This window comes from Ranitomeya imitator, chromosome 1 (assembly GCF_032444005.1).
Source record: "Ranitomeya imitator isolate aRanImi1 chromosome 1, aRanImi1.pri, whole genome shotgun sequence".
NCBI classification, from domain to species: Eukaryota; Metazoa; Chordata; class Amphibia; order Anura; family Dendrobatidae; genus Ranitomeya; species Ranitomeya imitator.
The window spans coordinates 868,392,457-868,406,301 of record NC_091282.1 but is presented as its reverse complement, the minus strand read 5'-3'; the positions used below and the strand labels follow the sequence as shown (position 1 = coordinate 868,406,301).

The window sequence follows — 13,845 nt, the reverse complement described above, 5'->3', positions numbered from 1 at the left end:
GTATTTCAGAGATTTACACGGAAACCCTGGTGTAAGCAGTCGACGCAGAGTGCAGGATAAATGTGCGCCGAGCCTTACTGAGATCTTTGGCAGGCAGAATGAAAATATCAACAGCAGGTGAAGAATTTTTTTTTTTACGCCATTCCTCGTGCAGCAGTATACAGTAAGTACGGAAAGACCCCTTTTAAATTTTTCACTCTGTTTCATTGCAGCCATTTCATAAATTCAAAAAAGTTCATTTTTTTCCTCATTAATATACACTCTTCACCCCATCTTGACTGAAAAAAAACAGAATTGTAGAAATATTTGAAAATTTAATAAAGAAAAACTGAAATATCACATGGCCATAAGTATTCAGACCCTTTGCTCAGACACTTGTATTTAACCCCTTAACGACCGCCGATACGCCTTTTAACAGCGGCAGTTAAGGGTACTTAAACCACAGCGCCGTTAATTAATGGCGCTGTGGAAAAAGTGAATAGTGCCCCACAGAGTCCGATTTTCGCCGGTCTCGGGTGCCGGGGGTAGCCGAGACCCCAGAGAACATGATTCGGGGGTTTTTTACCGACCCCGCTTTTGCGATCGCCGGTAATTAACCGTTTACCGGCGATCAAAAAAAAAAAAGCGATTTCTTTTTAATTTCTCTGTCCTCCGATGTGATCGCACATCAGAGGACAGAGAAAAGGGGTCCCAGATAGCCCCCCGATACTCACCTGTCTCCCCCGGTGCTTCTCGTGGTTCCCCATGGGCGCCGCCATCTTTTTCCGGCAAAAAAAAATGGCGGGCACATGCGCAGTGCGCCCGCCGGCCGGCACCGGGAGAATCTTTGGGGTCTCGGCTGCCGGGGGTAGCCAAGACCCCAAAGAACATGATCGGGGTCGGTTTTACCGACCCCTGTTTTGCGATCGCCGGTAATTAACTGTTTACCGGCGACCGCAAAAAGAAAAAAAGTAATGTGTAATTCTCTGTCCTCTCATGTGATCGCACATCAGAGGACAGAGAAATAGGGGGATTCGGGGACCCTATTATACTTACCGGTGTCCCTAGGTCCTCCTGCGTCCTTCTCCTGCCCGCCGGCGTCTTCATGGGGAAAGAAAATGGCGGGCGCATGCACAGTGCGTCCGCCATCTGCCGGCCGGCAGGAGAAGAGCAGTTGCGGCTAAAATTAGGGCTAAGGTTAGGGTTGGGGCTAAATTTAGGGTTACGGTTGGGGCTAAATTTAGGGTTAGGGTTGGGGCTAAATTTAGGGTTACGGTTGGGGCTAAATTTAGGGTTAGGGTTGGGGCTAATTTAGGGTTAGGCTTCTTTCACACTTACGTCAGTACGGGGCCGTCGCAATGCGTCGGCCCGACATACCGACGCACGTTGTGAAAATTGTGCACAACGTGGGCAGCGGATGTAGTTTTTCAACGTATCCGCTGCCCAATCTATGTCCTGGGGAGGAGGAGGCGGAGTTACGGCCACGCATGCGCGGTCAGAAATGGCGGACGCGACGTACAAAAAACCGTTACATTGAACGTTCTTTTGTGCCGACGGTCCGCCAAAACACAACTGATCCAGTGCACGACGGACGCGACGTGTGGCCATCCGTCACGATCCGTCGGCAATACAAGTCTATGGGCAAAAAACGCATCCTGCAGGCACATTTGCAGGATCCGTTTTTTGTCCAAAACGACGGATTGCGACGGATGCCAAACGACGCAAGTGTGAAAGTAGCCTTAGGGCTAGGGTTAGGGTTGGGGCTAAAGTTAGGGTTAGAGTTGGGATTGGGGTTAGGGTTTGGATTAGGGTTGGTATTAGGGTTAAGGTTGGCATTAGGGTTACGCTTGGGATTAGGGTTAGGTTTGGGATTAGGGTTAAGGTTAGGGTTGTGATTAGGGGTGTATTGGGATTAGGGTTAGGTTTGAGGTTAGGGTTGAGATTAGGATTAGGGGTGTGTTGGATTTAGGGTTTTGATTAGGGTTATGGTTAGGGTTGACATTAGGGTTGTTTTGGGGTAAGGGTTGTGATTATCGTTAGGGTTAGTGATTAGGATTATGGATCGGGTTGGGATTAGGGTTAGGGGTGTCTTGGGGTTAGGGTTGGAGCTAGAATTGGGGGGTTTCCACTGTTTAGGTACATCAGGGGTCTCCAAACACGACAGCCAACTTTGCGCTCAAAAAGTCAAATGGTGCTCCCTCCCTTCTGAGCTCTGCCGTGCGCCCAAACAGTGGGTTACCCCCACATATGGGGCATCAGCGTACTCGGGATAAATTGGACAACAACTTTGAGTCCAATTTCTCCTGTTACCCTTGTGAAAATAAAAACTTGGGGGCTACAAAATCTTTTTTTGTGGAAAAAAAAAATATTTTTTATTTTCATGACTCTGCATTATAAACTTCTGTGAAGCACTTGGGCATTCAAAGTTCTCACCACACATCTATATAAGTTCTTTGGGGGATCTAGTTTCCAAAATGGGGTCACCTGTGGGGGGGTTACTACTGTTTAGGTACATCAGGGGCTCTGCAAACGCAACATAACACCCACAGACCATTCTATCTAAGTCTGCATTCCAAAACGGAGCTCCTTCCCTTCCGAGCTCTGCTGTGCGCCCAAACAGTGGTTTCCCCTCACGTATGGGGTATCGACGTATTCAGGAGAAATCGCACAACAACTTTTGTGGTCTAATTTCTCCTGTTACCCTTGTGAAAATAAGAATTTGTGGGCGAAAAGATCATTTTTGTGTAAACAAATGCGATTTTTTATTTTCACGGCTCTACGTTATAAACTTCTGTGAAGCACTTGGGGGTTCAAAGTGCTCACCACACATCTAGATAAGTTCCTTAAGGGGTCTAGTTTCCAAAATAGTGGGGGGTTTCCACTGTTTAGGCACATCAGGGGCTCTCTAAACGTGACATGGCGTCCAATCTCAATTCCAGCCAATTCTGCATTGAAAAAGTCAAACGGCGCTCCTTCACTTCCAAGTTCTGTGGTGCGCCCAAAAAGTGGTTTACCCCCACATATGGGGTTTTGGCGTATTCAGGAGAAATTGCATAACAAAATTTATGGTTACATTTCTGTTTTTACACTTGTGAAAATAAAAAAAATGGTTCTGAATTAAAATGTTTGCAAAAAAAAGTTAAATGTTCATTTTTTCCTTCCACATTGTTTCAGTTCCTGTGAAACACCTGAAGGGTTAATAAACTTCTTGAATGTGGTTTTGAGAACCTTGTGGGGTGCAGTTTTTAGAATGGTGTCACACTTCGTTATTTTCTATCATATAGACCCCTCAAAATGAATTCAAATGTGATGTGGTCCCTAAAACAAAATGGTGTTGTAAAAATGAGAAATTGCTGGTCAACTTTTAACCCTTATAACTTCCTAACAAAAAAAAATTTTGTTTCCAAAATTGTGCTGATGTAAAGTAGACATGTGGGAAATGTTATTTATTAACTATTTTTCGTGACATATCTCTCTGATTTAAGGGCATAAAAATACAAAGTTTGAAAATTGCAAAATTTTAAAAATTTTCGCCATATTTCCGTTTTTTTCATAAATAATCGCAAGTAATATCGAAGAAATGTTACCACTGTCATGAAGTACAATATGTCACGAAAAAAGAATCTCAGAATCAGCGGGATCCGTTGAAGCGTTCCAGAGTTAGAACCTCATAAAGTGACAGTGGTCAGAATTGCAAAAATTGGCTCGGTCATTAAGTACCAAATTGACTCTGTCACTAAGGGGTTAAGTCACATGCTGTATATTTCCATGTGATCCTCCTTGAGATGGTTCTACTCCTTCATTGAAGGCCAGCTGTGTTTAACCCCTTCATGACCTTGGGATTTTTCGTTTTTCCGTGTTCGTTTTTCACTCCCCTCCTTCCCAGAGCCATAACTTTTTAATTTTTCCGTCAATTTGGCCATGTGAGGGCTTATTTTTTGCGGGACAAGTTGTACTTTTGAACGACACCATTGGTTTTAGCATGTCGTGTACTAGAAAACGGGAAAAAAATTCCAAGTGTGGTGAAATTGCAAAAAAAAGTGCAATTCCACACTTGTTTTTTGTTTGGCTTTTTTGCTAGGTTCCCTAAATGCTAAAACTGACCTGCCATTATGATTCTCCAGGTCAGTACGAGTTCATAGACACCTAACATCACTAGGTTATTTTTTATCTAAGTGGTGAAAAAAAATTCCAAACTTTGCTAAAAAAAAAAAAACAAAATCGCCATTTTCCGATACTCGTAGCGTCTCCATTTTTCATCATCTGGGGTCGGTTGAGGGCTTATTTTTTGCGTGCCGAGATGACGTTTTTAATTATAGCATTTTGGTGCAGATACGTTCTTTTGATCGCCCATTAATGCATTTTAATGCAATGTCGCGGCGACTAAAAAAAGTAATTCCCTCGTTTCGAATTTTTTTCCCGCTACGCTGTTTAGCGATCAGGTTAATGCTTTTTTTTTTATTGATAGATCGGGCAATTCTGAGCGCGGCGATACCAAATATGTGTAGATTTGATTTTTTTTAATTGATTTATTTTGATTGGGGCGAAAGGGGGGTGATTTAAACCTTTATAAAAAAAATTTTTTGCACATTTTTTTTTAACTTTTGCCATGCTTCAATAGCCTCCATGGGAGGCTAGAAGCAGGCACAGCACGATCACCTCTGCTACATAGCAGCGATCTGCTGTTCGCTGCTATGTAGCAGAAAATCAGATGTGCTGTGAGCGCCGACCACAGGGTGGCGCTCACAGCTACCGGCGATCAGTAACCATAGAGGTCTCAAGGACCTCTATGGTTACAATGGAGAAGCATCGCCGACCCCCGATCATGTGACGGGGGTCGGTGATGATGTCATTTCCGGCCGCCCGGCCGGATGCGGTAGTTAAATGCCGCTGTCTGCGTTTGACAGTGGCATTTAAAGGGAACCTGTCACCCCGTTTTTTCAGATTGAGCTATAAATACTGTTAAATAGGGCCTGCGCTGTGCGTTACTATAGTGTATGTAGTGTACCCTGATTCCCCATGTATGCCGAGAAATACATTACCAAAGTCGCGGTTTTCGCCTGTCAATCAGGCTGGTCTGGTCAGGTGGGCGTGTTCACAGCGCTCTTTTCTTCCCCAGCTTTCCGTTGGTGGCGTAGTGGTGTGCGCATGTCCAAGGTCCGAATTCCCTGCGCCCACGTGAAGACACAGCGCGTGATCTGCGCTGTAATCCCTTGCATCGGTGGGGGCGGCCATCTTCCTGGGGCCGCGCATGCGCAGATGGAGTGCTCTGCTGCACGGGGCTTCAGGAAAATGGCCGCGGGATGCCGCGCGTGCGCATTAGAGATCGCGGCGGCCATTTTCCCAAAGCCGAGATGCAAACTCGGCTTTGGGAAAATCTGACCTCGGACGTACTATCCCGTCCGAGGTCAGAAAGGAGTTAATTAAAGGGAACCTGTCACCTAAATTTGGCGGGACAGCTTTGCGGTCATAGGGGCGGGGTTTTCGGGTGTTTGATTCACCCTTTCCTTACCCGCTGGCTGCAATATTGGATTGAAGTTCATTCTCTGTCCTCTGTAGTACATGCCTGGGCAAGGCAAGATTGCATAAAGGGTGTGGCTAATGGCAAAGGCGTGGCTTAAGCTGATCTCAAGTAGTTAAAGGGATGGTCCAGTGAAGAAAAGGTTATGGCTAAATAATCACAAGATAACTTACTGATTGGTGGGTGGCCACCGCTGGGGCACGAAGAGATCAGCAGCTCAGAGCCCTTGCGCAATCTTGCCTTGTGCAGGCGTGTACTATGGAGGACACAGAATGAACTTCAAGCCAATAGTGCAGCCAGCATGCAGCCAGCGGGTAAGGAAAGGGTGAATCAAACACCCGAAAACTCCGCCCATATGACCGAAAAGCTGTCCCGCCAAATTCAGGTGACAGGTTCCCTTTAAATATTAAGTGCTGCAGAATACGTTGGCACTATAAACCTACAAAATATTGTTATCACTAGATTGAGCAGCAGTCGGCTCCAAAACTGCCATCTTGTAACGGGACTATAAGGGCTCTGATCTGTCGATCTCTTCGTGCCCCAGCGGTGGCCACCCACCAATCAGTAAGTTATCTTGTGATTATTTAGCCATAACCTTTTCTTCACTGGACCATCCCTTTAACTACTTGGGATCAGTTTAAGCCACGCCTTTGCCATTAGCCACACCCTTTATGAAAGTTCGCGCTGAAAACTGGCCTAGCTATATACATAATAAATATGGCACAAAGCGCAATGCAGGCAGAATCCTGGCACATGTGGCTCCGGGTGACTCTCTCCAGAACGTGATGACGTCAGTAACACGTGACTGGCACGTCCGCACACAGAACAGCGGCCGCTGCCTGGTCTCATGAGACCCCGCATTCAGTCACGTGATCATGATGTCATCCAGGTCCTTGTACAGTACAGGAGGCTGCCGCTGCTCTCCTGCACAGGTGTTATGGCGGCCGACTGCTCCCTGGGTGACAGACGTAGCCGGGACCGCGCTGTAGCCGCACCGGTACATACACAGGTTCCCAGCCGCAGTGTGTGCTCACGGCTCAGTACTGCGCGGCAGCTGTACACAGAGCGCCTTCTGTGCCGGACAGTGGAGGCAGGCGGACAGGGCCAGCGCAAAGCGGTGTGGTCAGTATGAAGCCGGGGGAGCAGCCACTCCCCATGATTCCTGAGAAGAGAAACCACCCGAGTACCCGCATGGCTCATCGGAGGAGCAGATCCACCTCCCTCCATAACTCATGAGGAGCAGCTCCACCTTCATGACTCTTGAGGGGAGCAGCTCCGCCTCTGTGACTCTTGAGGGGAGCAGCTCCGCCTCTGTGACTCTTGAGGGGAGCAGCTCCGCCTCTGTGACTCTTGAGGGGAGCAGCTCTGCCTCCTCCATGACTCTTGAGAGGAGCAGCTCCGCCTCCGTGACTCTTGAGAGGAGCAGCTCCACCTTCATGACTCGTGAGAAGAGCAGCTCCGCCTCCGTGACTCGTGAGAGGAGCAGCTCCGCCTCCGTGACTCGTGAGAGGAGCAGCTCCGCCTCCGTGACTCGTGAGGAGCAGCTCCGCCTCCGTGACTCGTGAGGAGCAGCTCCGCCTCCATGACTCGTGAGAGGAGCAGCTCCACCCCCATGACTCGTGAGAGGAGCAGCTCCACCCCATGACTTATCCTAGGAGCAGCTCCACCCCATTGACTCATTAGAGGAGCAGCTCCACCCCAATGACTCCTTACAAGTCATTAGAGTTTAGCACTAGCTGTCTCCTACTTTTATAATCTGCCGTCACAATATAGAAGGACAAGGAGCGACCTCACTTACATTCATGTACCTAACACTGGTTTTGTTTTCCCACTGTGGTTTATACTTTTTTCCCATTCTTTTAGGATGTGACCAGATCTTCTGCAGAGTAGAATGGATAAAAGATCTGGTAGTAAGAAGAATGGCAGCTGGAATTGTCTTCTGCTGCTGGTAATCCTGCTTCTCCTCACCGTCGTGTTCACAAACATTCTGCTGTACGTTTACCTGGAGCACGCCTATGTCTCGCCAAGTTATCCTCATGCAGAAACCAGCACGTGTCCGCAAGGGTTCTTCAAGATTGGCAACATGAAGAATTGCTCTGCATGGCTGAATTGTCAGCGCATGAATGAAGAGGTCCGCAGGCTGAAGCTGGTGGGGGAAGGAGTCGTGAAAAAGGTGAGTATTCTTACAGTGCAGATTATTTTCTGAAGGATTTACAGCTGGTCTTTAATCTTTAAAGGGAACCTGTCACCCCGTTTTTTGAGATTGAGATATAAATACTGTTAAATAGGGCCTGCGCTGTGCGTTACTATAGTGTACCCTGATTCCCCACCTATGCTGAGAAATACATTACCAAAGTCGCCGTTTTCGCCTGTCAGGTGGGGAATCAGGGTACACTACATACACTATAGTAATGCACAGCGCAGGCCCTATTTAACAGTATTTATATCTCAATCTGAAAAAACGGGGGTGACAGGTTCCCTTTAAGCAATTGTCCATAGTAGTGTCGCCCCTTCCTTTCAGAACCAGTTTTTGCCTTCATTTATTTTTCTTCAGACATAACTTTTGCTTTGAAGTTGTAGTTTTGACTGGCACCATATAATGCACTAAGAAAATGGAGAAAAAATTCCAAGTGTGGTGGGGAAAAAACAAACAATTTTGCCAGTACATTTCTTGTTATTACAGTAAAAATGGCCGGACAACATGAATCCTTCGGTCGATATGATTATGGCGATACCAAACCTGAAAAATGTATGTTAGTAATAACTTAATTATTTTCTCATCAGTGGACAGGTGGGAGGGCTTGTTTTTTTTAGCATAGTGAACTATAATTTCCTTATCATTTTGGGGTACATGCAACATTTTTGTTCCAACAAACTTTATTGGGTTTTGATTATTTTTTAACTGGGGAGGAAAGACTGGGGAGGGGAGGAGGGGATAAAGGGGAGGGGTACGAGTGTAGGGAAAAAGAAACCCCTATAGAAATAGGGGAACAGGCAATCACACAATATTGTAAGAATTTACAAGATAGACACGATACGAAAATATTGCATAGTAGAGTGGTGAGTAGGATATATTAGTAGTGAATATTTGAAGGCTGCATACTGTGACTATGTGTTGTAGCTGAGAAAACAAAACCTAAAAGAGGTTTAACTAGTAAGTATGGTAACTTAGGTAGTATCATAATATACATGTTAATATGGATGACCCTTAAGCTGTCCAGTAGATAAGAATATCGTACGAAGGCCTGTTGTCTCCAGGTCATCTTCAGATGACCCTTGGACCTTGTGGGCAAAATGTTCGGTTTAGACACAGGCTGTGACGTGGACTAAACATAAAGAGATGAAATGTCCCTCAAAGCTCTCAATTTGGTTTGGGTTTGGACGAAGGGTCAGAAGGAGATCCGGGAGGGCCCATACCCGCACAGTCTAAAAAGTCCGCCGCCCCATCCGGGGAAGTGAAGGTATGCCACTTTGCCGCAAAGAAGAATCTTAGATTGGAGAACTGGTGCCATATGTATTGTAATCCAGCCTGTTGCAGTCTATGGGTGATGTGTTGGAACGATTTTCGTTTTTGTAGAGTCTCCTTACATAGATCCCTGTAGAAGGTTAAGTGACCGTATGGGGAAGAAAGGAATCTTGATTCTCTTGCAATGTTAAGCAATGAGTCTCTCAGCCAGTTAGGATAAAATGAGACAATAACGTCTGCGGCTAAGTTTGACGGAAGAGATGGTGGTCTGGGTATCCTGTATGCTTTAACAATTAAGTTTTCCCCTTTCGTATGGGGGAGTAAATAAGATAACATAGATGAAACATAGGCTTCCAGTTGAGATCTTCCCACTGATTCCGGGATTCCTCTGACTTTTAAGTTGTTCTTTCTTTTAAAGTTTTCAAAATCTGTTAAGTTGTTTTTAAATGAGATTATATCCCTCTTTAGGTTGATCAGAGGATCCGGTCGTAAAGGCTCGCTCCCTGCGTCATTAGAGGACGTCAGCTTATGATGTTTACTGGAGGTGCCATACTTTTTCGGGGTGTTGGGAGGTTTGGCAGATGACACTTTTAGGCCAGAGGTTGGAACAGCGTTACTTTGTGAAAAAATGTCTTTAAATAGTTTTTTGAGAATTTTCTCAGATATTTTAGTTCCCGCTATTTCCATAGATGATAGTAGAGCCTTGCATAGTTTGACCGTGAATTTCCCTGAGGGGTAACCGTCAGAAGCTGAGATATTGTCTATCAAGGAATGGCTAGGGATCTCGTAGCAGGACTGTTTCTGCTCCATGTCACTGATATCTGAGGAATTTGACGTGACATCTGAGCCACTCAGCTCCTCAATTTCGCTAAAACCCTCTGAGTATCCGTCCGAGTCTGATAAACCCTCGAAGTCGTCAGAGGAACCATTATAGTTGTGATCAGAGGAAGTTGAGGAGTCTGTATAGTTGTCTGAGTGCGCATATTTCTCCGCCGACGGTGACATAGGAGGGTCAGGCGTTGAGTAAAAGTTGTCCGTATTAGAATGGTCTTTGGATATCCCTCTATTAATGGACTCAAGTTTCTCCTTAAGCTGTGAAGTGAGTGTATCAATGAAAGTCTGGGGCATCATTGCAGTAAGTTTTGTTATTTCTCCAAGTGAAGGGGATGTATTTCCATGTACGATGGAACTGCTTTTTGAGGGTATACTTTCATTAGTGTTGTTTATCTGGATTCCCAGTTCCAGTGATAATACTTCTTCCTCATTGTGGCTCAGCATTGGGGGAGATAGGGGGTTAATCCTGTGGCTATGCCCCTGCTGTTTGTGTGATTCCTCCTCATCCCTAAGGATACTGTCCCCGTCTGATTTCTTTTGTGTGTTGTCATTTATTTTGACCATATGTATTGTCCTCCTCCTGCTCAGGAGAGGAGCACAGTTCCATGAGTGCTCTCCCTCCTGGTACGGTGCAGCGTGAGAACCCTGCTGTTGTGGTATCTTTTTACTGTCCTCCGACGCCATTCTCAGCGTCTGGTGCCGCTGGTCACCTTCATTTCCGGGTATGAACTCCGGTGCTTCATACCTGAGGCAGCCTCGGAGCGTCGGGGAGATTACTCCGCGTCTGGGCTGCTGTGCTGCCGGTGAGTACTCCATCTGTCCCCTCAGCGTCGCTGATGCTAGCGGTGCCGGGGGAATCTCTCGGCGTTCCTTCCTCTCCTCCCCGCCCGTCACCGCCGGTTTGACAGGCGCGGGGATTCTCGTCGCTGGCGCCGCTGTTCTGGCTATGGTATCCTTCCGCCGCGTCGCTGCATAGCGAATCTCCGCGGTCGCGTTGTCTCTCACCTGTTCCTCGACAGTCTGTGCTGAGGGTGAGGCAGGGGTATGGGTCTTCCGTGCAGCAGTCCGGGTGTTCGTCTGTGCTCTTTGGGGCTGTAGAGCCGCCGGTTTTCGTCCAGCTGCTCCACCGCTCTGAGTCACGGGACTACTTTTCCCCTCACCATGAGGAGGCTTGTCGCCGCCATTGCTGCATTTCTCCCAGGGACTTCTCTGCCCTATTGAGGGAGATTTCTTCGGTGTGCCCGCAAAATTCTGCTTCCCACTTGTTCCTGGCATATTCTTGTGGGTTTATGAATAGAATAGTCCACGTTTTAGTAAGCCTTTTAAGTAGCAATCAAGGGATAAACAGGAGCTCTGCAGAAACACTGCTCCTGTCCCTTGGCAAACCACGCCCCCCCCGTACATGCAACGTTTTTAACCTTTTTATTGCATTTTCTGGGGGAGGTGGGAAGACTGAAAAATGTGGCATTTTAATTTTTTATTACGGTGTTTACTGTACAAATTAATAAATACATTTATATAATTATTAATCAAATATTTCCAAACTTTTTTTATTTTTCTAATGGGGAAGGGGGATTTAATTTAAATTTTTTTAAGTCACCCTAGGGGACATGAACCTTTGATCATTTGATTGCTTGAAGTATGTTCTGAAACATTTCGATATTGCAGTATATAGTGAAATTAATAATCTACTATGAAGCCCACCACCAGCTGAACTTCATGTCACATGACCACCCGCGCACACATGCAGTCCCAGAGAATCCTCACAGTAAGCCCACCACACGCTGTCAGGTTTCAGATGCCTGCAGTTACATCAGCCTTTTATTCCAAGCCTAGACAACCCCTTTAAGACTTAAGCTGGATTCAGACGCCATTAATATATGCTCAAGCCTCAGTGTCTGGAATGCCAGCGGGTCTCCTGAGCTGAAGTAACTGCCTAAGAGGCCAGACTAGTGGTCAGGAGTGATATTGTGGTCTGAGCACGAACTGTCATGTGAACCCAGGCTGCAGTCACACATCCGGGTGACATCCTAGTGCTCTCTGTGTTTTCTGTCTTAATAATAATAAAAAAAAAAAAAAAACACATTTCATTGATCCACAGACACATCAGTTTTAAAAACGGGTCCCTGTCTCTAGTCCGTGAGGCTCTGATTAAGGCCACGTTCACACTACCAGTATTTGGTCAGTATTTCACATCAGTATTTGTACCTGGAGTAGGTGATAAATACAGAAGTGGTGCGTATGTTTCTATTATACTTTTCCTCTGATTATTCCCCTCCTGGTTATGGCTTATAAATACTGAGGTAAAATACTGACCAAATACTGAGGTAAAATATTGACCAAATACTGAGGTAAAATACTGACAAACACTGAGGTAAAAAAGGCCACGTTCACACATTTCCTATGTCCTGTTCTCATCAGATTTGTGAATTAGACTTGGTATTAAAGTCCATATAAAACTGATGCATAATGGAAGACATACTTTGTATTTCAGAGTTTGATCTGTTTTTTATTTTAACATACACCGTGGGAAAAAAAAGCTCAGTTCCCCTCCGATAGCAACACTCAAACGAATGTGTGAATGCAGCCTACGGCTAAGTAGCCCACTGTCTGTCGTAGTTATCCATGAGGTAGACACCCAACAGTGGTCTCAGTTTGAATGGATTCTTTAGATCTGTCACCAGGTATCACAAAAAACGGCATCAATTATTAAGTAGATCTCATAAACCTAGAGAGGCTGGTGTACTTACTTTGAAAATACATATCAGAATAGCCGTATAATCCTTCTCACTAGTTGTCCTGATTGAAGAATTAGCATTTTATGAGCCCAATGGCAGGCAACGCTGTCTTGTTTGTGGGGGGTCAGGGGTACAGTTATCGATGTGATTCTGCCAGAAAGTATTGAAAGTTATTCATTTGTAAGCCATTCAATGACCGTGTCAGACCTTTACAATGAGCTGTGCTATTTTCTTCCCATTTTAGGTGTATTTGTCAGAGTGGAAAGAAATGAAAGTGGCTCTGTCTGAGCTCACCATCCATGACCTACAAGATGACTTCTTCCATGGATTACGGATGTTGCAATCCCTCCAGAGCAGGCATGTCGTGACTCTTCTGGGGTATTGTGAGGAAAATGGCAGCTTACTGACTGAGTACCACCCTTTGGGATCTCTGACCAACCTGGACAAGACATTCAGCCTCCCTAAATACAGAAACTTTAACACTTGGCAAAATCGTTTGGCGCTGGCCATAGACTACGTAAGTGTAATTGGCTACCTACACAACAGTCCGCTCGGAGTACTAGTTATGTGCGACTCCAATGATCTGGGCAAGGTGCTGTCCCAGTACCTGCTAACCAGTGACTTCCGTTTGGTGGCAAATGATTTGGATGCCCTACCTGTGGTGGATAAAGAGAATGGAGTGTTGGTCAAATGTGGTTCCCGAGAAATTACTGGGGATTTTGTGGCTCCAGAACAACTGTGGCCTTACGGGCCTGATAGGGAGTTTAGGAATGATCTGATGCCATCATATGATGAGAAGACCGATATATGGAAGATCCCAGCGGTAACGGATTATCTCTTGGGGGATGGAGAAGGCAGTGATATCGTTCGCTTTCACTTGTTTGATATCCACGCCGAGTGTAAGAAGAAGAAGCCGGCAGAGAGACCGTCAGCTCAGACCATTCTGGACACGTACAAGAGAGTTATGTCCTTGCTGATGAAGGAGCTCTCTGTGTCAGATACTAGAGAAATGTTATGAATCGGCACATAGCAAACGCCACTCTTCTATTTCAGTGTTGAATTTTTCTGTGTTTTTTTTTTTTAATAAAGTTTCTTTTTGTTTAATCCAGTTGCCTCTTACACAGATTTGTGAAAATAATTTAAAGGGATTTTCTGGTACCTCATACTCCTGCATGATGAGGCGGGAGGTGTGGATGACTTTGCCTGCTAGGTTCTATGCACAGCGGTCAGGTATCATCCACCTGTCCCATTCATTGACACAGGATGTGTGAATGGTACCTGAACGCTGTGCACATGTCCTGACTGGC

The 13,845-nt window shown here is 45.8% G+C and overlaps 1 protein-coding gene across 3 annotated transcripts; it reads left to right on the top strand.

Moving 5' to 3' along the window:
- Nucleotides 1-6,362: 6,362 nt before the first annotated feature.
- Nucleotides 6,363-13,642, top strand: POMK (protein O-mannose kinase). 3 transcript variants are annotated; one of them, XM_069742627.1, is made up of 3 exons: nt 6,363-6,497; nt 7,364-7,673; nt 12,783-13,642. In XM_069742627.1, exons 2-3 carry the CDS (start codon nt 7,392-7,394, stop codon nt 13,554-13,556), a joined length of 1,056 nt encoding a protein of 351 aa, XP_069598728.1. In that variant the 5' UTR covers nt 6,363-6,497; nt 7,364-7,391; the 3' UTR covers nt 13,557-13,642. The 3 variants fall into 3 exon arrangements, with proteins under 3 accessions (XP_069598728.1, XP_069598719.1, XP_069598710.1); XM_069742609.1 differs by having other exon boundaries at nt 6,378-6,622; XM_069742618.1 differs by having other exon boundaries at nt 6,376-7,673.
- Nucleotides 13,643-13,845: the final 203 nt, after the last annotated feature.

Excerpts from the sequence above, each read along its gene's own strand:
- POMK (XM_069742627.1), top strand. The coding sequence starts at position 7,392 with ATGGATAAAAGATCTGGTAGTAAGAAGAATGGCAGCTGGAATTGTCTT. Across the intron at positions 7,674-12,782 it reads GGGAAGGAGTCGTGAAAAAG|GTGTATTTGTCAGAGTGGAA; the intron begins GTGAGTATTCTT and ends TTCCCATTTTAG.